This window comes from Silene latifolia, unplaced genomic scaffold, assembly GCF_048544455.1.
Source record: "Silene latifolia isolate original U9 population unplaced genomic scaffold, ASM4854445v1 scaffold_132, whole genome shotgun sequence".
In the NCBI taxonomy this organism is placed as follows: domain Eukaryota; kingdom Viridiplantae; phylum Streptophyta; class Magnoliopsida; order Caryophyllales; family Caryophyllaceae; genus Silene; species Silene latifolia.
The window spans coordinates 467485-493158 of NW_027413132.1; the positions used below are offsets into that span (position 1 = coordinate 467485).

General features: G+C 38.7%; 1 protein-coding gene across 2 annotated transcripts; it reads left to right on the forward strand.

The window, feature by feature from the left end:
* Positions 1-461: 461 nt before the first annotated feature.
* Positions 462-9112, forward strand: LOC141637685 (nuclear pore complex protein NUP43). 2 transcript variants are annotated; one of them, XM_074447143.1, is made up of 7 exons: positions 462-1206; positions 4595-4664; positions 5302-5533; positions 6070-6146; positions 6255-6301; positions 7657-7773; positions 8840-9112. In XM_074447143.1, the coding sequence occupies exons 1-6, from the start codon at positions 584-586 to the stop codon at positions 7679-7681; spliced, it is 1074 nt and encodes a 357-aa protein (XP_074303244.1). In that variant the 5' UTR covers positions 462-583; the 3' UTR covers positions 7682-7773; positions 8840-9112. The 2 variants fall into 2 exon arrangements, with proteins under 2 accessions (XP_074303244.1, XP_074303245.1); XM_074447144.1 differs by lacking the exon at positions 8840-9112 and having other exon boundaries at positions 6255-6375; positions 7657-7774.
* The last annotated feature ends 16562 nt before the right edge of the window (positions 9113-25674 follow it).

Here is a 25674-nt window from a genome sequence, read left to right on the forward strand (position 1 = left end):
TTAGACGTAGCACGGCGAGCCCATCCGATCATGGAGGTAATCATTCATTCTTGAGCGCTAAATTATTATAAGCGATTTAACACTATTTATTAGACTACGCATTTACAACTATGACTCAAACCCTTGCATTAAAGGGTGGATCACAAAGTGTAGGAGGGTAGTTACAACCTCCAAGGTACCTTAATGTACTAATCTTGTTTCCACACAAATAGTAGCAGTTTTTGAATTTTTTTTTTACCTTAATAACAGTTTTCAATAAAGTGATTTACCCGTAATAGCAGTTATAAAAACCCTTAGAAAATTAATTTTGCGTTTCCGTTAGAAGAGGAGAAAAATAGAGTATAGCAGAACACAAATTTTCATTAAAGGCGGATATTATCCGTCACAAGTTGAAGACGAATAATGTCCATGTCATAAAATGCAAATGGATAGTGCAAGTGAGGGAAATTGATATCTCACTTGCATTTTGTGAGAGAGCCACAATCCGTCTCCTGAGACGGACTGTTACCAGAATTAGCTCCTCGGTCATCACCATTCACCACCCTTCGCTTTAGCTCTGAAAAAACCTGGAAAAACCCTAACAATGGCGATCTTTCAACACCAACCTCAAAACAACATTGAAATCCACCATATCCCACAATCCAAATACGTCGACGGAGTACGTTGGCTTCCATCTCTCTCCGCCGTCAACAAAACCGCCGTTCTCTCTCTGTACGGCCCATCCACCGCAACCTCCACCGTCGAAGTCCACTCTTTCGACCCACTAAACTACCCTATTCTCTCTCCTCTCTCATCCTACCCTTCTCCTTCAAGAATCACTTCTCTCAAAACCACCCCTACCCTCATCGCATTCTCCACCCTTTCGGGCGGCCTCACATTCCTCTCCCCCGATTGTAGCAACCCGGTTTCCGTGTCCGAAATCGGGTTTCATTCGGGGACGGTGTCGGGGATTGATGTGTTGGAAGGAGGGGAAGGGGAGTGTTGTTGTGTGAGTGTGGGTGAAGATGGGAGGGTTAATTTGGTAAATGTAGGTGGTGGGAAGGTGGAGTATAGGAGGGTGTTTGATGGGGATGGGCTTGTGGGTTATAATGCGGTTAAATGGGCTTCATCCATGGAGTTTGTTACGAGTGGGTTAGGTTTTAGTCTTCAGTGGTGGGATCAGAGGAGGAAGTCTGGTGAGCCTGTCTTACAGTTTAAGCCTCACTGGTGAGTTTCGACTACTTTCGAGTTTCGACTCACGCTCTCGTAATATATATTATGTAGATATACGATGCAATTTTAGACGCAATTTTTAGACTTTTAGTTTATTGGTAGATTGTGCACATGACATTCTGCAGTTTGCTTGATCCCTTCAGCCATTGGGTAGTGTTGTTGTGTATGTATGTAGACAATGTAGTGTGTTTTTTCGAAATTTTCAAGGAACTAAATGTGTTTTATTTGGTGATTGGACATTTTATAATTTAGAAGTAACTCACCATTTGCTGGAGTCCTTGGGGCAATTTTGTTGTTGTATATGTTATGTAGACAATGTGGTGTGTTTTTCAGTCCATGGAATAAGAAGTGTGTTATTAGGTGATTGGTCATTCAATAGTTTAGAACTTTAGAAGCATTAGAAAATGTTGCGTTATGGGTGGATGGCTCATTAGAACAATTGTTTTTTTTCCTTTGCAAAATAAGTGTAACTTAGGGTATGCATTTTAGGATTTGAAAAATAGCCTTTCATGTTAATTGGTGATTGCCCATGTAACTATGTAGAAACAATTGGAGATGTTATTTTCGATGGGACTTTTGAGTAATAGGTTGCTTTGTAATTTGAAGGGCAACTAGGGAATAAAATTTATTTTTGGGGATTATGAATGGAGTCAAATATTTACTACCTCCAATCTGATCCAATCTACCCATTCACTTTTGGACTGTATTTTTCTTTATTTATACATGACATTTTTTTTAAAAAAAAAAATTACGTATAATTTTATGAAAAACTTTTTCATAACAAGTCTAAATATGTTAGTTTTATATTTCAAAGTTTCATATTTTCTACTATATATATGGTCAACGCTTTCCGAGTTTAACCTCAAAAACGTTACTGGCGGTAGATAGGATTGGACGGGGTTCGTTGGAGGGAGTATCATTAATAAACTTACTAAAATCTGACTAGACGGCCATCTCTCATCTGATTGATGATCTACTGGAAACAACCTCTATATTGGGGGAAATGTTTGACGCGTCCAATTCCGTGAGTGGCTATCTGTGTTACTCAGACACGCCGACACGCGATACGACAGTTAAGTGAAGTGTCGGAGTAACATAGGTGGCTATGCTTCTTTGGAGGCACTAGGATGATTATGATGGGTGATATATTGGGTGTTTCTTGTTACTTTGTTAGTATTTGTGAGCATTAGGCAACACTGCAATATGTTCAAAATGATCATGCCTTAGTTGAAGTATATGAGCTTGAATATCTCGTGGTCCCTTTTATGTATGATCTACTTATCAGACTGGTCAAGAGGTGAAATTGAGTGAGGTTAAATCTGCTTGATAGAATGTTGATTAGGCATGGTATGTACTTGGATATCATGTTCTTTTCGCTCTATCAGCTACTGACAATATAATGGGAAAGTATTGAACAAGCTAAAGTAGTTAAATTGGAGTGTAATGAAAATTGGTAAATAAAAATCAATAAATTAAGTGGAAATGGGAACTTGTGCTACTCCGCTTTCCATTTTGTACAAGGTGCACTTGTCTGATGTCGTAGATGTACGGTTGTGGACTGCAGATGGAGAGATTATTACACTGACTTCAGTTGTAAGTATTTGTTGTTGTCTATCTCCTTCTCCACTGAGTTTGGACCGTTTGATCATTTGATATATAAAGGTTCCTCTCAAGATCATGAGATACTGCAGCCCTGAAGGCTTATCATTGTACTAAATCCCAATGTTTTTGTATGTTCTTCATTCGGAGAATGCATTTCTATGACGTGGAGATTGGTTGAGATTCAAATCGAGCAATTACAAGTCCTAATCTATGGCGTGTTTCTTGCAAAGAAAATTTGCTGATGAGCTGTATTGGTTGGAGGAAGAGGAAAGTTGCCTGATGTATTCGACTGAAAATTCCTCACAGGTCTTTTTTGGAATGTAGTCACTCATAGGATTATGCTCGGGGCAGAGCTAAGGTTTTGGCTTCACTTTTGGCATGGGAAATAGTAGCTTTAATTGAACTTCTGTTACTTCAAACGAATTGAAAGTTTTTTTTTGATATCTTAGCCCTGTTGGTGTCCCCTTAAAACTTCACTCATTTTAATGGAACATTCTCTTCAGTAAGAATTATTGTCCTTCCCTGCAGGAAATGCTCTGTTGATCAATAGTCCGTCTCATTATAGACGGCCACTATCCGTCTATAGCTATAGACGAATAGTGACCCTCTCACAAAATTAAAGTGGGAGGGCAAGTGGGAGTATCCATTTTCCACCCACTTGCACTACCCACTTTCATTTGTGAGAGGGACACTATCCGTCTATAGCTATAGACGGATAGTGTCCGTCTATAATGAGAATTTGTGGTTGATCAACTAAGGATAGAATGTTGAATTTGATTAGTAGTTGGAGGTAGTAGGCTGATGTTGATAGTGTACACTTGGAAAGCTGGACAGTGCAGATACAATTAGCACGCTATATTAGTCAAACACAACTAGCTAGAACTACAGATGGTGGTGTGTGCCAAGTGTTAAACTGGGCTATGCTATAAAAAACACTACTCCCTCCATTTTATTGAATTAGCCCCATGGACCCACTTTTCTTCTCACAAAAAAGTGGGTCAATGAGGCTAATTCCACAAAATAGAGGGAGTACTTTTTTTTGGCTTAAGATGACGTGTATGAGTGTCACCATTGATCATACCATGTCAAAGTGTCACCTCACATTTGAGGTAATATGGAGACTGAAGTGTTGGAGTTACTTAGAGCACTTGCTGTTTTGCTTGAAAAATTGTTTGGAAGCGTTAGCATTGTAGATTTGTAGGTGAAGAGTGATGTCTTGATTTTTCAAGGATATTAAGATAGTGTGGAGAAGAGTAATATTGAGCATTATATGTGCTCATAGATTGGTTAGTTATTATGATAATGTGAATGTCTTGAGTTGGTCCAGATTATTTGGAAATGGAAGGAAACTTCTGTTGGACAGCGGATTCTCTAATTATTAACAATGGTGGGTAACTTTCCCTCGTAATGGAGCAACCGTTATACTATCTTCCTCATTTCTATCTTCTTCCATCTCCATCACTTTTATTTTATTTTCTAGTTCATTTTAGTTCTATTACCCCCTTAATAATTACCTTCATTCCAACTTTCCAAGCAAGCCCTTGAGACTGGTAGCTGTTGTATATTTTGAGAAAATAGTGGTCAAAGTTGATATAGTTTTGACAATCAAAGGCTGAAAGTCAAATAGGGACAACATAAATTGGATGGAATAAGTACTAAATACAGATGACTTCAACTTAGTTTAAGTAGTGGATAGCACAAATCGCATTATTGGACATATGTAACTTGTGTTCTTCTGAATCTTGACTGCACTAGTGAGTAATTTGTTTAAATGTTGCAGGCCTCAGACTACTACCTTGGGAATGGTGCATTCTATTGACATTCATCCATCAAGGAAACACACTTGTGTTGTAAGATACGTTTTCATCTAATTCTGCATACTAGTATAGTTCTTGCTGAAAAAAAGACATTGTGCTTGTTCTTGGACCTACTCCTTGGGATACAGCACCAAAACAGCTCGTGTAAAGCTATTTTGTTACTCCGATTTACTTTTACTACGCTTGTGCCACCCTGATAGATTCTGTCCCCTATCATCCGTGGTTGTCCCCTTTTTGTTGATAACTGAACCTTGTTTTTTATGAGGATTAGTCCAGATTCCCTTAACCAGAATCTGCCTTCACTATTAAAATGTGGAGCTTTTGGGTTTTGAATTAGACTTGGGACAAAAATGATCGTATGTATATAAAGAAGATTTTGCTTTATTTTATGAATGATTTAGTTTATGTCTGGAGAGTCCCAACAGGTTACGAGAAAATGGAGGGCAGAGTTTCATCAGCCATGATCTGACTAATATTATGACGAAAAAGCCCACAACTTGTTCTACACAGTTTCTGCATCAAGTGATTTCATTGTTTCTAGATAGATGACTAATTTACCCAACTGCTTTTCATTATAGACTTATAGTGGAAAACTAAATACATCTTTCATAATGCATGCAAATGGCCTTGTTTCACATCTATTATGGTTAAGAATTTCAAACATTTGAAGGCAGGAGGTTCTTCGGGTGCTATATTTGGTTGGGATCTAAGGTGGCCACAGCAGCCAATTATTCTTTCTGGAGCGGGGGACAGGGCAGTGCCTTCAATTTCTGAGAGTGAAGTCTGGGAGGTGCAGTTTGATTGTCACATGCAGTCATCAAATGTCAACAGTATGTCCTCTTCCAAGATTTTACCTGTAATGATGTGCAGTGAAGATGGAATTCTTGCTGTTTTGGAGGCAGGTATGTGAATATGTGATACTGAGATCCGGTGAACACGTGTAGATGGTGTTTTACTTGTTTTTATCCTGCTAAAATTTGAATTAGCTTTTTTATTTACATTACTTCATAGTTACGTATTCTAATCAGTCATTATCAGAAGTAAGGTATTAAAATGGGGTATTTGCCGATTGCAAAATTTTACTAGGATACCATGGATGTAATGTTACGAGACATGGCCAAAGTTTACCTTACACATAAAATCTGAACTTTTTCAAGATCAGAAATTCGGTGTGTTTTCCATGTTTGTAGCGTATCTTCTCTCTCTCATGACCTCATTTCACAAATACATGTAAAAGCAAACATAGGTAATGACGATATTCCTGACTATGGGTTGATGTGTCCCAAATAATGTCACTTTTTAAAGTTGGCTCGTTACTGAAATAAACTGGCAGTGGCCTGAAAGTCCGTTACATAACGAAAACATCTGTTAGAATAGCTTGTTTAGAAGTCAGACTGCCATTCCAGTTCTAATATCCTTGTTGCATTATGATATATAGGAGGTGCTGAACCAACAGAGCTCTTGGAAGAACATTGTGCGATCAATTGCTTGGACATCGACAAACAAAATCACTCGGTAAGTTCAATGAAATATCGTAAATGATTAGACTTGAAGAGTGTTATTTTACTGAACGTACATTGAAGGTAGCATGTTTTGACTTACCATCTTTATACCGCCCTGCAGGATATCATATGCGGATTGGAATGGGAATCAGTTGCAGTAATATTAAGGTCATAGTGTAAAACTGTGTATCCCTTGATCCATAGAGTTCATTTTGCCCTGGAATAGAAATTGGTAACTGTAGGTACCGTCCTCATGTTCATGGTATTATGTTTGAGCACTACATTGTATCACAAATGACTTGAAGGTTTTTAAGACTATTACGACCATTGTTGAGGCAGTATGGCCACAAAATTGTGAGCATGCCTGTCGGTATGTAGAATCTCTTCCACTAGCCAAAACTATGGCCGGTTGATGTGTGCTTAATGTTCAACATATAACTTCGACTTGAGGGGACATCGAACACCTAAAAATAGGAGGTTATCCGTTAGGAGAATATTACAAAACGAGAAAACCCGAGTCAATGGAATATGTTTGCTATTGAGTTGAAGATTGAAGATTTGATTTTTGTAGTTTATAATAAAGTTTTTTTTTAGCTTTATTATAAAGTTTATGAGCTTTGATATCAAGTTTTTGAGTTTTTTCTAGATAAATATTCAACTTAAAACCGTCCAATTTAACTCGGAAATAATACATATAATCAAACTGTACGTCGATACCATCATACTATACTCGTAGTGTCATCCATATCCTCACACTGGACTCTATCTTTAACTTGGACTGCCTTTTTGCTGAGACTTACGTGCTCCAAAAATGGCGATGTCTTCAGTATTATCACTGAATTCAACCCCACTTCGACTCCCATCTCTCTCTACTTCCACTACTCGTAGCTCTGCTGCTCATGGCATTTCTCTCACGCATTTCAACAAACAGCTTCAGCGCACCCTTAAACTCCGCTCTTCCCACAGCATTTCTAACTCTTTTTTCCAACCCATTCTTCTTAACAAGGGAATTTCACCACTTGATTCCACTTCTTCAAAATTCACTGTTTTTGCTGCCAAAGGGTATAAGATGAAGACCCACAAGGTCAATTTTGTCTCTTTTTTTCATTTTTAATTGAATTAATCAATTGTTTTTCTCAAATGGGTTAAAAACTACTTTGTTGCACACCTGTTAGTCTTATGTAAGACGGTTTTATATAAAAAAATGGATCCAAATCACAACCACAAGAAAATTCATGCTCATATTAGTGCAGAACTCGCCTTACACAAGTATTTGTGATAAAGTAGAGGGTTTTGGTGAATTTTGAGTAACTTTTCTGGGTTTCATTATTTTCCTTATCTTTTGATTTGAACGAGAAATGGGAGTCTTATTGTTTAGGATAATTGGGTTAGTAAAAACTGTTAATATAATTTGCTAACTTTGATTCTTCTCCTTGGAAAAAGAGATGAAAATTTTGTTTGTGTAATTAGGTTATAGTAAATGTGATCAAGGTTGGTCTTGTGTTGGATTTGAAATGTTGCAGGCGTCGGCTAAGAGATTTAGGGTGACTGGCAAAGGGAAGATTGTGAGGAGGAGAGCCGGAAAGCAACATCTTCTTGCTAAGAAGACCACCAAGCGCAAATTGCGTCTTTCTAAAATGGTACTAATCTCAGCCTAGGATACTAAATACAACATTTATCAGGAATTTGCATTGATGTTAAATGGCTTTTAGTCGCCGGCGTAGTTTTAGCATTGATTCAATCTCGACTCAAATTTCTTTCAGGTCATTTGGAAAGTGATGTGTTAATATTGCTGTTAATACTTGTTATCAGTTGCTTGCTTGAGTACCTGAAATATGGGGTACTCCTTCCTCTAATATAGTTAAAAACTCTATTCAGCATAATACTAAGAAATGCAAAATGTATTTCTCTGAAAAGTTGGACCTTTTTTTGTGTTCTCTTTACATTGGAGTGCGTATGTATGCTCAACTGTGATTATTTTTCATGAATGTTCAGTTTTTTGCTGAGTTTTAGTGTAATTGTTCTTTTGGCATATAGTTTAGCCAAACAGTCATTGGTTCATCTGATATTTGAGCTATGATCTATTTGTTATCTTGTTTGAGACATTTTTATTATACTTGCATGTATCCTTGATTAGGGGTATCTATCTTACATAAATAGAAAGGCTAGCAATGCTATGTTTGGTTGACATAATTGTTAAATTGTATTCTGGACGGTGAGTCTCTAGGAAGATGGGAGATAATTTATAGAGATGCTTTACTCTAAGAGTGTCCTTGTGGCGTATTCTTTTGAGATTTTTTGGCACTTTAAATTTTCTGGATGGAAAAATTTGGATTGGACTAGATGTACAGAGTCGTTGAATGGAAAGGGATAGAGTGCCATCATCCCTGATCGTTTCTTTTAACCTCGAAAATTGAAAGTCGACTTGAAAACTAGTATCAGACTGTCCTGTGGCTATCAAATTGGTAACTACCAGACAGTTTTCTTATTTAAATTTAGACAAGTCCTGATCAGTTCTTGTAGGAGAGTACGACTCTGAATCTCTGATAAACCTGTTGAAGTATCTCATCTTTTTTGCATGCATTTGACTTACAATGAGCTTCTCCCTTTTTATTTGCTTGTTTGTGGAAACTCCCAATTTTTATTCCCGTGGCAAATGCAGTAGAATGTTTATATCTTTTGTATCCCAAACTCTTAAAAACACAGGTGCAAGTCAACAGGAGTGATTATGATAACGTAGTTGGAGCTTTGCCGTACCTGAAAGTGAACCGTAATGTATGATGGAAGTTACACAACTCGGTCACATTTTGTTCATGTAGAGTGTAGAACCCCTGTAATACTTTCCCCTTGTGTTTATTTTACCTGAGCATTTGAATTCCAGATTGGTATGTTTCCTTTCTCATATTTTTCTACTTGTAAGTTGTAGCATGCATACTCTTGGAATTGAATGCCTATTCTTAGAGCAGTTTTTCTGGCATAGTGTTGAGGGAACTTTAATGCGCCATTCTTTTCTTTTAAAGTTGTGGGCGACTCATGGAGGGTTCGGCTGGCCTGCATGAGGGATACAGACACTGTGTCGTCAAAAATCCATGTTAGGCACAGCCCACTACTCTTCCAATTCTCAAACCAGCCTACTATCTCTTGTGACATTACTTTTTCGCCCCCTAGAATGGCAAATCCTCAAATCATTTCATGGCTAACAATAAGTCTTGTTTGGGACACTTGCATCAGTTGTATGTGTACAACAAGTCATTAACTCATTTATCAAATGATTTATATAATAGGAGTATTAAATGAGAAACAAAAAATTTGGACAACCACAAAATTGAGAGAAAGAAGGAATCAGACGCATAAAAATTAAATAGCACTGGGGGTTTAGTGAGAGCAATAAATTTTAGGTCTTTGGAATGAGAACTCAAAAATAAATTAATTTAATCACATGATAACTCGACACAAATTGGCGATTCACAAGATATCCAATTTGGTAATTGATATACAACTTCATTTATCTTAGTACAACCGAAACTGAAACTCATTCGAAATAATCCACAATTGGTAGGAATAAAAGACTAGGTTGCTAAATACTAGAATTAACCTATCAAATTAACAATTTATAAAACCAAACTTGACTCTACACTACGCAATTAAGACTAGTAGTAAAGGGAAGTAAGGGTCGAACCCAAGAGAAGAGATTAAGACTAAAAGCATGTATTAGACTAATGACAATGAACAAAACACAAGACTAAGCACAAACTATGGATATTAACAATGGACAACAATTGAGACACATAAGAGGAGAATTGGCATGGAGAAAACAAGTGACAAAATGAAAGAGATGTGATTTTTCCTATGAAACAAGGTAACAAACACTTGGTATGCAAACAACAATAATATGAGATGAAAACTTGGTATAATCCTACAAGCTTCCACTTTTCTCAAAGTATGACTCTTTTCTCTCCAAATTCATTTACCCAACAACAATCCTCAAGCAATTGATCACCACTATCTAAGCCAACAATGATAATCCTACTTAAACTACAATTTCCAACACTAAGCCATGTAAGAATTGTAGCCAAGAGCATGAAGAACACAACCAAGAAGAAAGTAAATGGGATATCAAAAGAGCATGTCTAAGTCAACAAACCCAATGATATAAACAATTTCTACTCACAAATATTGATACTCTAAGCCAAGATAACAATAATTATGAGGTGCTTCAACAAGTTATCACAAAAGCAAGGAACTTTGCAACAATCAAGCAATAGATGAACATTAAAGAGGCAAGAGTGATCACTTCTCACAACAAAACATTCATCAAGACATTCAAACATAGAAATTGAAATAAATGAAAGATTAGAGAGTAGAGAGTCAATACAGTGATAAAGTTGAAGACTTGAAACGGATTACACCAAGCAAGGAAGGATTTAGCCTTCCATAGTCTTCATAAACCCAAAATAACAAGGAAAGATTACAACTTGAATGAAAAAATCTCCTAAATTATTACAAGATTCAAACCCTAAAATGATGAGATGATATGATGTTCTCTATGATGATTTCAGGTCTTCAAACTCTTGAGTATATATAGGGTTTCACGAAAACCCAAAAAGATTTCCACTTAAGAAGCCCAAACGAAGATTAGAAGGCCTCGTAAAACAGAGCTGCGCAGCCTGCGCCCAAAAACCTTCTTGCCTGCGCAATCGTGCGCAGCTGCGCCCCATGATTGCGTAGCCTGCGCCAGGCCTCGCACTTTTGGACTTCTAATTTCCAAGAACTTTGACCTCTTCACTTGTTCTCATTTCTTCTAATCTTCTCTCCTCACTTCGCCCAGCTAGATATTAGGCCACATGTGAGCCGCTTGTGCCTTGTCTTGATCGTTGAAAGGTTCTCCTTGACACTCGGGTTCCGTGCATCAAAATCAATTGTAAAACTGAGGTAGAATGCACAAGTTACCACATCGTAACCGATTATCAAATACTAGGAAAAGCACACTTAAAGACTGACAGGGCAGTCGTATACCTATCAAAAATAACCAACTGGCTCTAACTAATATAGCTAGGGAAGTCGGGTCGATCTCCACAGGGAGATGGGAAAATGTCAGCTTTGTCTAAGTTCGTCATGGTAACCAATTTGGGGGGTTGTATTTGTTTGTTTTAAACTAAAAAGCCTAAGAAAGAGAGGAAAAGCAAGAGAATAAAGATTTAGCAAAAAAAAAAATAGAGGAAGCAGCTAAGACAGACGGTTCACCATGATCATTCAGTCTAGAAATCTAGGTCTCAAGTCAATGCAAGTATGGTCCAAGGAGCAATGAATATCTCATTCCGGTCTCAATTCGCCCTAAAGCACAAATAGCTTAGCTTCCGCCCTCACTACAGTTCCCTAATGTTCGTTACGAGTCTCACCCTTTCCAACCTTCCGGTCCAGGTCAAGGTTTACTACGATAAAATGCCTAATTGCGTCGACTCAATTAGACAGATACAATTAACTGTAGCGATTAACAACAAAGACTACACAAGCATTAACCTAATATGGCAATTACTATCCCTTCATAATCATGGATCCCCTAGTCTTAGCAAGGGAAATTAGCTATACATCATTATCGACTCAACAATAACAATACATAGATAAAAAGAATTAAACATGATAAAAATAAATGAAATGAAAACAAATAGCAATAGCAAAATAAAGGAAGAGAGGAAATAGAAGCAATGAAATGAATTAAGATTAAGAACAAGAATTAAAATGGAATAACAATACCGAATACAAGTTCCGAATCCAAGTAGAAAGGAGTAGAAGAAGAGTAAAATGAAGAAGCAGTAGAAGAAGATAAAAGTCTAAGTGAATAATGAATGAATGAAGAAGAGTTACGCAGTCTACTCTATTTAGTAGCATACGAAAATCTCCCCCTTAAACCTAATCCATAGTCTAATTACAAAAGCCCATACGAAATTAGGCGGAAAAACTCTTATACGGACCAAACCACTCGATCGAGTGGAAATACACCACTCGATCGAGCAACTAAGCGACAAACCCCTCGATCGAGTGGAAATAAACCACTCCATCGAGTAACTCCTTGTATTGCCTTCTCGTTTGGACACTGAAACTGCTCGATCGAGTAACCTCCAGTATATAAAGCATTCGATCGACTAGAAAAGGAGTCGATCGAGCTATTTTGGCACGTTAGACACTATGACACCTTCCGAAACCAGCTCATGCATCTTCAAAGTGATAGATTCCAAGCTCCGGCTCCTTGTTCTCCATAAATGCATGCAAATGGGACGAGTTTAGGCTCGATTTAGCTCCTCTTTGGTTTATTCCTGCAATTTACACAAAACGAACCAAAGTAGACTATTCGGGGGTATTTGTAGCTAGATGCCACGTAAATAGTACAGAAATGCGTGTAAAAATGAGGTAAAAACCTTATATAAAATACACGCATCAAATCTCCCCAAACCAAACCTTTGCTTGTCCCCAAGCAAACAATGAATGCAACTAAGAATAAATAATGGAACGGGACCAACGCAGCTACAAATCGTCCACCAAAACCAGTTTAATGCAACAACTAACAGAGTGGCAAATGATGAGTGCAAACGAGTTAAATCAATGTTTCAAACTTACTGAACCGTCGACCTTGCAAGACTCAGAGATATCGGACTCTCGCGGGTCGCTCATCACTCAAATTTAGGCACGAGGTGAGTATATATGTGAAAGATAGAAAGAAGTAAAGACACTCACCTAACTCGACCTATAAGAACATGCATGCAGTCAACGTGAATAAAGTCTCTACAACCGTACATACGCATTCCAACCATACTAATGACCAAGACACATGTCGAGGACTTACATTTGGGTAAGTGAGATAATGGGTAAGAAGGGGCTAAGATGAGTTTAGATATGTGGAGTTAATAGCCAGGCTAGCAACAACGAATCCAAATATTGAACTGCATCCCAACTTCGTACTCAATATAACAAAACAAAACGGTGCAAATTCAATGCACTCAACTCACGATACACCAAAAACTTGTCAGCTCCCCATAAAATATAAATTAGACATAGGAGTGAAAATCATCATACAACTTCTCGTGTTTTTTTTCTTTTTTTTTCTTTTCGCACATGATTTTTCTTTTTCTTTTTCGAATTTCCAATTTTTCTTTTCATTCTTTTTTTTTTTTTTTTTTTCATTTTCGTTCATCATTTTTCATTCCCTTCAATTCTTCCACCAACTTCTGAAATCAGATAAAATACAACCAAACTACAGTAAAGCATTCCAAGCAGCTACTCATCAGTAGCTCGGCTAGGGTAGGAAAAATTATAGAATGTAGCTAATAGGACAAAAAGGCAATTTGGCTATGTGGGGCTCATGGGTAGAATGAAATAAAGAGGGAATTGCCTCTCCTAACATGTGTCACCATCCACAGACTGAATGCATACAGGTATTAAGAAGACTGAACTCATGCTTATGCAAATTGATGTTACATGCCTTACAGAGAGTACTACTCACATCCTAAATGAAACCGGTCATGAATGTCACCAGTTTATAAAGCTTTAACCTCAGAATGTAATGTAGCTTGCCGATATATGAGTCAAGTCTATTCGTTCAGATAAGATAGAAACAAAAACTCGTAGACCATGCACATAATCATGCTAGCTAAATGTCAAGAATATGCAAGGCTAAGGTAAGGATTCAATGTAGCGTCAAAGTTCAAACGTTCCGACTCAAATTAAACGTGAAAATTTTTGAAATTTATGTGATTTTTGAAATTTTGAATTAAAAACAACAATGCATGCGAAAATAAATAAACGTGCAAACGAAAATGCAAGAAAACATGCAGCCACAGATATGGATGCATACCTCCCCAAACCATACCGTACAATGCCCTCATTGTACCAAAAATAGGGAAAGAAATGCAAACTGAGGAGAAAAGGATAGCTCGAGTCAGAATACTTACAAAACGTCGTGAAGAGGGACCTCCCCAAACCGACCATGAACATGGGAGGTCAAAGGAAGTCAAGCAGTAGCTCAACAGACGAAAAGTAGCAGCTGGAAAACGAAACTACTCGATCGAGTGACCTAGAACAGGTCGATCGAGTGATTAGGTGTCAGAAGGGCTCGATCGAATGAAATAATTACTCGATCGAGTAAACGTGAATTCACAGCTTGTCGATCGAGTAGAAATTTTACTCAATCGAGTGAATCTCTTGGCAAAAGTTCTCGATCGAGTAAAAAAACCTCTCGATCGAGTGATTTCACCTGCAAAACACGTATAAGAAGAATAGGGCATGTAGAAAAAGCATAGTTTTGTGTTCTAAAGTTCAACAAAAAGCTAAAAGCAAGGAAATAGTTCAACAAAAATACAACAAAACAGTCCGGGTTGCCTCCCGGAGAGCGCAGGTTTAAGAGGTCCCGCACGACCTTTCTGGCATTAATTAACTAGCGCGTCGAGCTCGTCGAAGTACAGGACTTCGACACGATTGTCTGCTTCATTTGCCTCGTGATAATGCTTCACATATTGCCCATTCACCTTGAACCGGTTTCCCTCGGGGCTTTCTAGCTCAACGGATCCAAATTTAGTAACAGTTGTCACCGTATAAGGACCACTCCACCTAGACTTCAGCTTGCCAAGAAATAATCGCAGTCGGGCATTAAACAGCAGCACCTTTTGCCCAACGTGAAACTCCCGAGGTAAAATTCTTTTGTCATGCCCCATCTTCGTCTTTTCCTTATAAATGCGCGAGCTATCATAGGCATTAAACCTAAATTCTTCTAACTCATCTAGCTGCAAAAGACGATTCTGACCACACAACTTAGGATCAAAGTTAAGCTCACGAATTGCCCACCAAGCCTTACATTCCAACTCAACAGGTAAATGACATGATTTCCCATAAACTAACCTATAAGGTGATGCACCAATTGGTGTCTTAAAGGCAGTTCTGTAAGCCCATAATGTGTCTTCTAATTTAAGACTCCAGTCCTTCCGTGATTTAGAAACTACCTTAGACAAGATCTCTTTCAGCTCACGATTAGAGACCTCAACCTGACCACTAGTTTGGGGATGATACCCCAAACCACGCCGGTGTTGAACACCAACCTTAGACAGAATGAAAGTTAGTTTCTTTTCTTTAAAGTGCATTCCCCCATCACTAATGACGACCCTAGGGACACCAAATCGGGGAAATATGACCTTTTTGAACATTTTTATCACGGTCTTGGCATCACAATGAGGTGAGGCAATTGCCTCGACCCAGTTCGACACATAATCTACAACGACTAATATGTACCTGTTACCTTCACTGGACGGGAACGGTCCTTGGAAATCAATGCCCCAGACATCGAAAACCTCAACCTCTAAGATACCGTTTTGTGGCATCTCATGTCTCTTTGAAATGTTCCCTGATCGTTGGCAGGCATCACAAGCTGAAACAAAAGACTTAGCATCAGCAAACAAAAAAGGCTAGTAAAAACCAGACTGAAGTACCTTAGCCACGGTGCGCGATGGACCGTGGTGTCCACCATAGGAAGAGGAGTGACAGCCTTCCAAGACTACTTTGGTCTCCCACTGCGGAATACACCGTCTGTAGAGACCGTCTGCACATTCCTTAAACAAATAAGGATCGTCCCAAAAATACTGCTTAGCGTTATACAGAAAACGCTTCCTCTGCTGATGAGAAAGGTCAGGCGACAGCTTGCCACTGACAACGTAGTTAGCTATATCTGCATACCAAGGCTCTTGGTTAACAATAGACGATAATATAGCAAATAAAGAATCATCAGGAAGAGACTCATCAATAGGTAAAGAATCCTCCCCTTCTTGTCGCGATAGTCGTGAAAGATGATCAGCTACAACGTTCTCAGCTCCCTTCTTATCTTTAATCTGCAAATCAAACTCCTGAAGAAGGAGTATCCATCTCAATAGCCGTGGTTTAGCCTCCTTCTTAGCAAGGAGATGCCTCAAAGCTGCATGGTCAGTAAAAACAGTGACTTCTGACCCAATCAAATAAGAACGAAATTTCTCTAAGGCATAAACTACAGCTAGCAGCTCTTTTTCAGTGGTAGTGTACTTCACTTGAGCCTCATCCAGAGTTCGGCTCGCATAGTAGATTGCATTTAAGGCCTTGTCTTTCTGTTGGCCTAGCACCGCTCCTAGTGCATAGTCACTGGCATCACACATTATCTCAAACGGCAAATCCCAGTCGGGAGGCTGTATGATCGGCGCAGAGAATAAAGCCTGCTTTAACCTGTTAAAAGTATAAAGACACTCGTCAGTAAATACAAAAGGGGCATCCTTAAGTAACAGCTGTGTAAGTGGTTTAGCAATTTTTGAGAAATCCTTGATAAACCGCCGATAAAAACCGGCGTGACCAAGGAAACTTCTCACTCCTTTGACATTAACAGGAGGAGGTAATTGCTGAATCACTTCCACTTTTGCTTTATCAACTTCTATTCCCCTATCGAAACTAAGTGCCCTAAGACAACTCCCTCGTTGACCATGAAATGGCACTTCTCCCGGTTAAGCACGAGATTAACCTCAATGCGGTACTGCAACACTTTATCAAGGTTAGACAGACAGTTAGAAAAATCACTTCCATAAACACTGAAATCGTCCATGAAAACTTCCATAATAGACTCAATATACTCTGAAAATATCCCCATCATGCACCTTTGGAAGGTGGCACGGGCATTACATAAACCAAAAGGCATCCTGCGATAAGCAAACACGCCCTGAGGACAAGTAAATGTGGTCTTAGCTTGATCATATGGGTGAATAGGGATCTGAAAAAACCCTGAATACCCGTTTAAATAGCAGAAAAACTTATGAGAAGCAAACCTTTCTACCATTTGATCAATAAAGGGAAGGGGAAAGTGATCTTTCTTGGTGGCGGCATTCAGCTGTCTGTAATCTATACACATCCGCCAACCAGTCACTACTCGAGTGGGTATTAACTCATTTTTGTCATTCCTAACCACAGTAGTCCCTCCTTTCTTAGGGACCACCTGCACTGGACTCACCCTTTTAGAATGACCAACAGAATAGATAATACCTGCGTCGAGCAGCTTCATTACCTCAGCCATCACAACATCTTGCATTTTCTGGTTCAGCCGGCGCTGACCCTGTCTGCAAGGTTTGTGATCTTCCTCCAGCTCTATCCTGTGCATACAAATATCGGGACTAATCCCCTTGATATCTTCCAAAGAATAACCCAATGCTTTTCTGTTTTTCTTAAGTACAACTAATAAAGAAGTTAGCTGATCATTATCAAGCTTAGCACTAACGATGACTGGATATCGCTCAGTATCATCTAAGAAAACATATTTTAGATGAGAGGGAAGAGGCTTACGCTCAGGCACCTTTACCTCAATGGAGCAAAGGGTGCTGATCATCTGTTCCACTTGCTCTCCCTCAGCGTCGGTGAGTTCACGCTCATCTAAATCATCTATAAGCAAATCCAACACAGCATCATCGTCGTCTGGGTTATCTGCACACTCATCCAAAAGCATAAGAGCTTCTAGTGGGTCCTTTTTAAAAGAACCCGACCAGAAGTCATAAATAGACTCGTTAATAATATCAACAGAATAACATGTGTCCTCTATCATTGGCCGAGCTAAAGTGCTAGGTAGGCTAAAGGTGATCGCGTCATCTCCTACTGCAAGAGTCAAATGCCCTTGTTTGACATCAATAATGGCCCCAGCTGTACAAAGGAACGGTCTTCCTAATATAATTGGGGTCCGGGTGTCCTCAGCTATGTCTAAAACAATAAAATCTACTGGTATAAAGAACTTGCCTATTTTCACAGGCACGTCCTCTAAGACACCCAAGGGTCGCCTAACAGATCTATCAGCCATCTGTAGGGTAATATTAGTCAATTTGAGATGACCCATATTCAATTTCTTGCAGATAGATAGGGGCATGACGCTGACGCTGTCTCCTAAATCACAAAGAGCCTTATCAATAACTACATTGCCTATAACACAGGTAATAGAAAGCTACCCGGGTCTTTCATTTTAGGTGGAGCGTTATTTAAAAGTAAATTACTAGACTCTTCCATAAATGAAACGGTCTCGAATTCACTTAGCTCTCTCTTACGTGTCACAATATCTTTCATAAATTTGGCGTAAGTAGGTACCTGGGTAACAAGTTCGGTAAAAGGGACAGTTACCTGGAGATTCTTCACAACGTCCACGAACTTACCGTACTGTCGCTCGACCTTCGCGTCCTTCAGACGGCTTGGAAAGGGTACTCTGGTAGCAATGAGTGGACCCGCGACTTTCTCTTTACCTTTATCAGTGCGTGACGTCTCCACAGCAGGGGAAGATGACACAGTAGCGGAATTAGATATTAAAATAGGGTCTCCGCTGGCTCTATCACTCGATCGACCACTTTTTCCACTCGATCGAGTGGTTTCATCTTGCAAATTACTCGATCGAGTTGTTTGAACCACTCGATCGAGCTCTTGGATTTCTGGCTCACTCGATCGAGTACAATTTTCACTCGATCGAGTAACTTCACCAGCTAAACTGTTCGATCGAGTGGAATTAATTACTCGATCGAGTTCTTCAAATTCAGCAGTACTCGATCGACCACAACTATCACTCGAAGAGTGATTGGATGGATTATTTCACTCGATCGAGTAACAATTTCACTCGATCGAGTGTCTGGACAGCACGCAGCAAGTATTTCGTCCAGAAACTCGTCCAAATCATCATCTGGGGTATCATCAGCTGTCACAACCCCGTCTTCTGGTATTTTTGGCCCCTCATGAGCAAGGCCACCTTGGAGATTCGTAGCATTAACTGAGTCGCATATCGGTGGATGGTTAGCTTGGTCTTTCGCGAGTCTTAACTGCGCGACTTGTTCTCTCAACTCCACTATAACGGTTTCATTTCTATTGCATTTCTCCCCAAACTGTTGTGTTAAGTTCAACATCAAGGACTTCAATTCGACAATTTCCCCGTTCGTAGAGGGAGAGACCGGCTGTGGCACTGGTGTAGGAGTAGAAACATTTTTCATTTCTTCATATAATTGGGAAAAAGGAACTCCTTGCTTGTATTTCTGATAATTAAGGACGCGCTCTATACTTGCCAAACAATTAATGGGGTCATGCCCCTCCATGCCACATCTACCGCATATCTCCACATGCTCAGTAATTGCACAAACCTGTGCACTCTCACTCATAGCCTCCATAATCTCCACATTACCTAGACTTTTGCTAGGACTTTCCACTACAGCTGCAGCCAACTCGTTAACTTGCCCCCTCCCTCGGGGATTTCCATATTCTGCAACATGGATAGCCATCTCTTCAATAAGACGCCACCCTTGATCATCTTCCACATTTTTAGTGAATCTCCCCTTAGCTACACTATCAAGAATAGCTCTCTGGTTTCGATATAACCCGTTGTAAAATTGGGTGCATAGGAACCAACGCTTGAACCCGTGATGAGGCACAGAACAGACAAGCTTCTTGAACCTAGTCCAAGCCCCATCCAAGTCTTCAGTAGGCAATTGCTCAAAAGAAGTAATCTGAGCTCTCAAGGCATTGGTGCGCTGCGGTGGGAAGTATCGCCTGTAAAAGGCTAAAGCAAGAGAACTCCAGTCGGTTACACCGACTGCCTCCCTATCTAGATCCTTCAGCCATTCCCGGGCATCATCAGCTAAAGAAAAGGGAAAAAGAACTCCCTTCACTTTATCCTGTGTCACCCCACCAGCAAGAGGAATGGTAGAGCAATACTCCGTAAACAGCTCTATATGCCTGCACGGATCTTCTTCAGGTACCCCCCTAAAGAGATTTCTCTCGACCAGCTGTATGTAGGATGGGTGGATTCCGAAGGTTCCCGACTCAGTAGTGGGTAATAAGAAACCTTTTGGAAGCGAATCCACATTAGGCTCTGAATGGCTGGCTATATTAGGCATTTTGGCAGATAGAGTTTACAAAGCAGAGCAGGTGCGACGATGTTCTCTTATAGAACAGAATACCTGCAAAACTAATCAAAACTTTGCAAAAATGAGATCAGTCTCAAGGAATAAATTCCTTGAGACAAAAGACAAACTCAAATAAAGCAACAAAATTGCGCCACCTCCCCGGCAACGGCGCCAAAATTTGACAGGGCAGTCGTATACCTATCAAAAATAACCAACTGGCTCTAACTAATATAGCTAGGGAAGTCGGGTCGATCTCCATAGGGAGATGGGAAAATGTCAGCTTTGTCTAAGTTCGTCATGGAAACCAATTTGGGGGGTTGTATTTGTTTGTTTTAAACTAAAAAGCCTAAGAAAGAGAGGAAAAGCAAGAGAATAAAGATTTAGCAAACAAAATTAGAGGAAGCAGCTAAGACAGACGGTTCACCATGATCATTCAGTCTAGCAATCTAGGTCTCAAGTCAATGCAAGTATGGTCCAAGGAGCAATGAATATCTCATTCCGGTCTCAATTCGCCCTAAAGCACAAATAGCTTAGCTTCCGCCCTCACTACAGTGCCCTAATGTTCGCTACGAGTCTCACCCTTTCCAACCTTCCGGTCCAGGTCAAGGTTTACTACGATAAAATGCCTAATTGCGTCGACTCAATTAGACAGATACAATTAACTGTAGCGATTAACAACAAAGACTACACAAGCATTAACCTAATATGGCAATTACTATCCCTTCATAATCATGGATCCCCTAGTCTTAGCAAGGGAAATTAGCTATACATCATTATCGACTCAACAATAACAATACATAGATAAAAAGAATTAAACATGATAAAAATAAATGAAATGAAAACAAATAGCAATAGCAAAATAAAGGAAGAGAGGAAATAGAAGCAATGAAATGAATTAAGATTAAGAACAAGAATTAAAATGGAATAACAATACCGAATACAAGTTCCGAATCCAAGTAGAAAGGAGTAGAAGAAGAGTAAAATGAAGAAGCAGTAGAAGAAGATAAAAGTCTAAGTGAATAATGAATGAATGAAGAAGAGTTACGCAGTCTACTCTATTTAGTAGCATACGAAAATCTCCCCCTTAAACCTAATCCATAGTCTAATTACAAAAGCCCATACGAAATTAGGCGGAAAAACTCTTATACGGACCAAACCACTCGATCGAGTGGAAATAAACCACTCGATCGAGCAACTAAGCGACAAACCCCTCGATCGAGTGGAAATAAACCACTCGATCGAGTAACTCCTTGTATTGCCTTCTCGTTTGGATACTGGAACTGCTCGATCGAGTAACCTCCAGTATATAAAGCATTCGATCGACTAGAAAAGGAGTCGATCGAGCTATTTTGGCACGTTAGACACTATGACACCTTCCAAAACCAGCTCATGCGTCTTCAAAGTGATAGATTCCAAGCTCCGGCTCCTTGTTCTCCATAAATGCATGCAAATGGGACGAGTTTAGGCTCGATTTAGCTCCTCTTTGGTTTATTCCTGCAATTTACACAAAACGAACCAAAGTAGACTATTCGGGGGGTATTTGTAGCTAGATGCCACGTAAATAGTACATAAATGCGTGTAAAAATGAGGTAAAAACCTTATATAAAATACACGCATCAAATCTCCCCAAACCAAACCTTTGCTTGTCCCCAAGCAAACTATGAATGCAACTAAGAATAAACAATGGAACGGGACAAACACATCAGCTACAATCGTCCACCAAAACCAGTTTAATGCAACAACTAACAGAGTGGCAAATGATGAGTGCAAACGAGTTAAATCAATGTTTCAAACTTACTGAACCGTCGACCTTGCAAGACTCAGAGATATCGGACTCTCGCGGGTCGCTCATCACTCAAATTTAGGCACGAGGTGAGTATATATGTGAAAGATAGAAAGAAGTAAAGACACTCACCTAACTCGACCTATAAGAACATGCATGCAGTCAACGTGAATAAAGTCTCTACAACCGTACATACGCATTCCAACCATACTAATGACCAAGACACATGCCGAGGACTTACATTTGGGTAAGTGAGATAATGGGTAAGAAGGGGCTAAGATGAATTTAGATATGTGGAGTTAATAGTCAGGCTAGCAACAACGAATCCAAATATTGAACTGCATCCCAACTTCGTACTCAATATAACAAAACAAAACGGTGCAAATTCAATGCACTCAACTCACGATACACCAAAAACTTGTCAGCTCCCCATAAAATATAAATTAGACATGGGAGTGAAAATCATCATACAAATTCTCGTGTTTTTTTTTTCTTTTCGCACATGATTTTTCTTTTTCTTTTTCGAATTTCCAATTTTTCTTTTCATTCTTTTTTTTTTTTTTTTTTTCATTTTCGTTCATCATTTTTCATTCCCTTCAATTCTTCCACCAACTTCTGAAATCAGATAAAATACAACCAAACTGCAGTAAAGCATTCCAAGCAGCTACTCATCACTAGCTCGGCTAGGGTAGGAAAAATTATAGAATGTAGCTAATAGGACAAAAAGGCAATTTGGCTATGTGGGGCTCATGGGTAGAATGAAATAAAGAGGGAATTGCCTCTCCTAACATGTGTCACCATCCACAGACCGAATGCATACAGGTATTAAGAAGACTGAACTCATGCTTATGCAAATTGATGTTACATGCCTTACAGAGAGTACTACTCACATCTTAAATGAAACCGGTCATGAATGTCACCAGTTTATAAAGCTTTAACCTCAGAATGTAATGTAGCTTGCCGATATATGAGTCAAGTCTATCCGTTCAGATAAGAGAGAAATAAAATCTCGTAGACCATGCACATAATCATGCCAGCTAAATGTCAAGAATATGCAAGGCTAAGGTAAGGATTCAATGTAGCGTCAAAGTTCAAACGTTCCGACTCAAATTAAACGTGAAATTTTTTGAAATTTATGTGATTTTTGAAATTTTGAATTAAAAACAACAATGCATGCAAAAATAAATAAACGTGCAAACGAAAATGCAAGAAAACATGCAGCCACAGATATAGATGCATACCTCCCCAAACCATACCGTACAATGCCCTCATTGTACAAAAAATAGGAAAAGAAATGCAAACTGAGGAGAAAAGGATAGCTCGAGTCAGAATACTTACAAAACGTCGTGAAGAGAAACCTCCCCAAACCGACCATGAACATGGGAGGTCAACGGAAGTCAAGCAGTAGCTCAACAGACGAAAAGTAGCAGCTGGAAAACGAAACTACTCGATCGAGTGTTGGACCATATAGCTTATATGTTTTGATGATGTCAAGGTGGTTTATATTTTATATACTTGTTGCGTATAATCATTTGTTAAAGTGTTTTAGAATTAACTTATTTACAAACAAGCAACATAGAGGATTATGACAATTGCATGAGAAGTTCAAGCCTTCTCTCAAGATCAAACGTTTCAAAGATTCATTCAAGAATTATGTGAAGACGAAGTTCGTCTAAAGATTAATCAACCTTGGATGATGACGTAGCCTATACTCGAAGATCTCCTTGAAGATTAGAAGAGTATAGGTGATTATCTCGTAATGGTAATCAAGAATGAGTTTCTTGATTTAGTAAAGTTATAGCTTTGCAGCTATAACATTACTAGTAAAAGAGCTCAATGTTATAGCTCTTCTACTATAACATTGAAATGCTGAGTTTTTAGACACGACTTATAAATGTTTCGAAAATTGTTTTATAATTGTTTAAAGTTTATTTTAAATGTTTTAATAAAAGTATTTATATAATAAAGCCCGGTTTAGTAAGGAGTCTGGTTTTATGGAAAACGTTAATTGGTAGTTGTGATGGATCAACTTATGAGTTGGACTTTACTACTAATTAGGGTTTCTATATAGCCTCTCTTAAAACCTAAATTCTAATTATATGTTAAGACTAGGGTTTGCACGATTCACGAGCTTATGGGCCGTGATATCTCGTGTTGCCTAGGAGATATTAGGTAAAGATTTTATTCTATAATAATATCTTTACATATCTTATATATCTTACTTAATATATTTATCTATGATTAAAGATATTCTTGTTTTAGGAAAATCTTATCATAATCTTAGAATTTATAGTAAAGATAATATTTGGAAAGATTATATTCTATCTTTTAGAATATTCTTTATTATCTTTTATGTCTTTTAGGAAAGAGATAATAAGAAGATATAATTTGTCTTTATATCTTAATATTTCGGTTATTAGGGTTTGAAGAAACCGTGTAGCTTATTCTTTCTCCTCCTATAAATACTTTGCTATTTACAACATCTAAGATAGAGACCTTAAGCATAAAAATTGTTTTCATCTTTAAAAAGCAAACCGTGTGTTTTAAGCAGAAAAACCGATTTGCAATTTTGAAAGGTCGTGTGTCATAAAAACTCGCATACTTGTTCTTCATTTATCGTTATAAGATAATAGTGCGTAATTGATTTCTTAACTTGTTCATTAACGTGAACCTTTGTTAGAATCATTAGTGCTTTCTTATTAGCATAAGTTAGTCACTCGAGTATTTAACGGTACTCATTGAGTTACAGCTAGAGTTAGTTGTACGAGTTGGGTTAGTAAATTTGTAATCCGTAGAAAGGTACTAAATTTATTAATCGAGAATAGTGGACGTAGGTTTCGACTTGTGAAACTGAACCACTTCAAAAATCCGTGTGTCTCTCCTTGTTTCGTTCTTTCGTTTATTTCACTTACCGTCGTTAGTTGATTAGTTAAAGTTTAACCAATAAACTTTAAATAATCAATTACATTAGCATAATCAAAAAAGCTTTCAAAAGTTTTAAATCCTCAATTCACCCCCCCCCCTCTTGAGTATTTTGGATCAATAGACTCTTCAATTGGTATCAGAGCCTCGTGCTCTTGATTGCCTAACCGCATAGAGGCTGATCTATATTGTTTTCATTTATCTTATCGTTTTATATTCCCCTGCCTATCACGTGATAAATGGATTCCAAATATCTCAAGTGTCCCGTCTTTGATTTGAAGAATTACGGATTGTGGAAAAACATGATGACTCACTATGTGAAAGGACACGATTGGGAGTGCTGGAGGATTATTCAAAATGGACCGCAAAAAATTCTTGTTGCATCCGAGGAAGGCACTACCTATGAGAAGAAAGAAGAGGACTATGTTGAGGCCGACTACAAAAAGGCCGAAAAGAACTCCAAAGCAATAAGTCTTCTGCAAAACGGAATGACTTCTACCGAGTTTGATCGGTTCTCTTCATGTTCCACGGCCAAGGAGATATGGGATGGACTCGAATTAGCTTATGAAGGTACTTCCATTGTTAGGAAGCACCGAATTGATTTGCTTATGCAAAAATATGAGCTATTCATCATGGAGCCTAATGAGTCCTTAGATAGTATGTCCGCAAGGTTTTCAAGTATAATAAATGAATTAAAAAACCTAGGTAGAAAATTCTGTACCGAGGATATTGCTAGAAAGGTTCTTAGGAGCCTTACTAAGAAGTGGCGTGCTAAGGTCACTGCAATGGAGGAATCACGAGATCTTGAAACCCTTTCCTATCAAGAACTCATTGGTGCTCTCATGGCCCATGAAATTACTCTTAACAAAGACGACGCTGAACCAAGTCGCAATAAGAGTATGGCCTTAAAGAGCGAAGAAGTG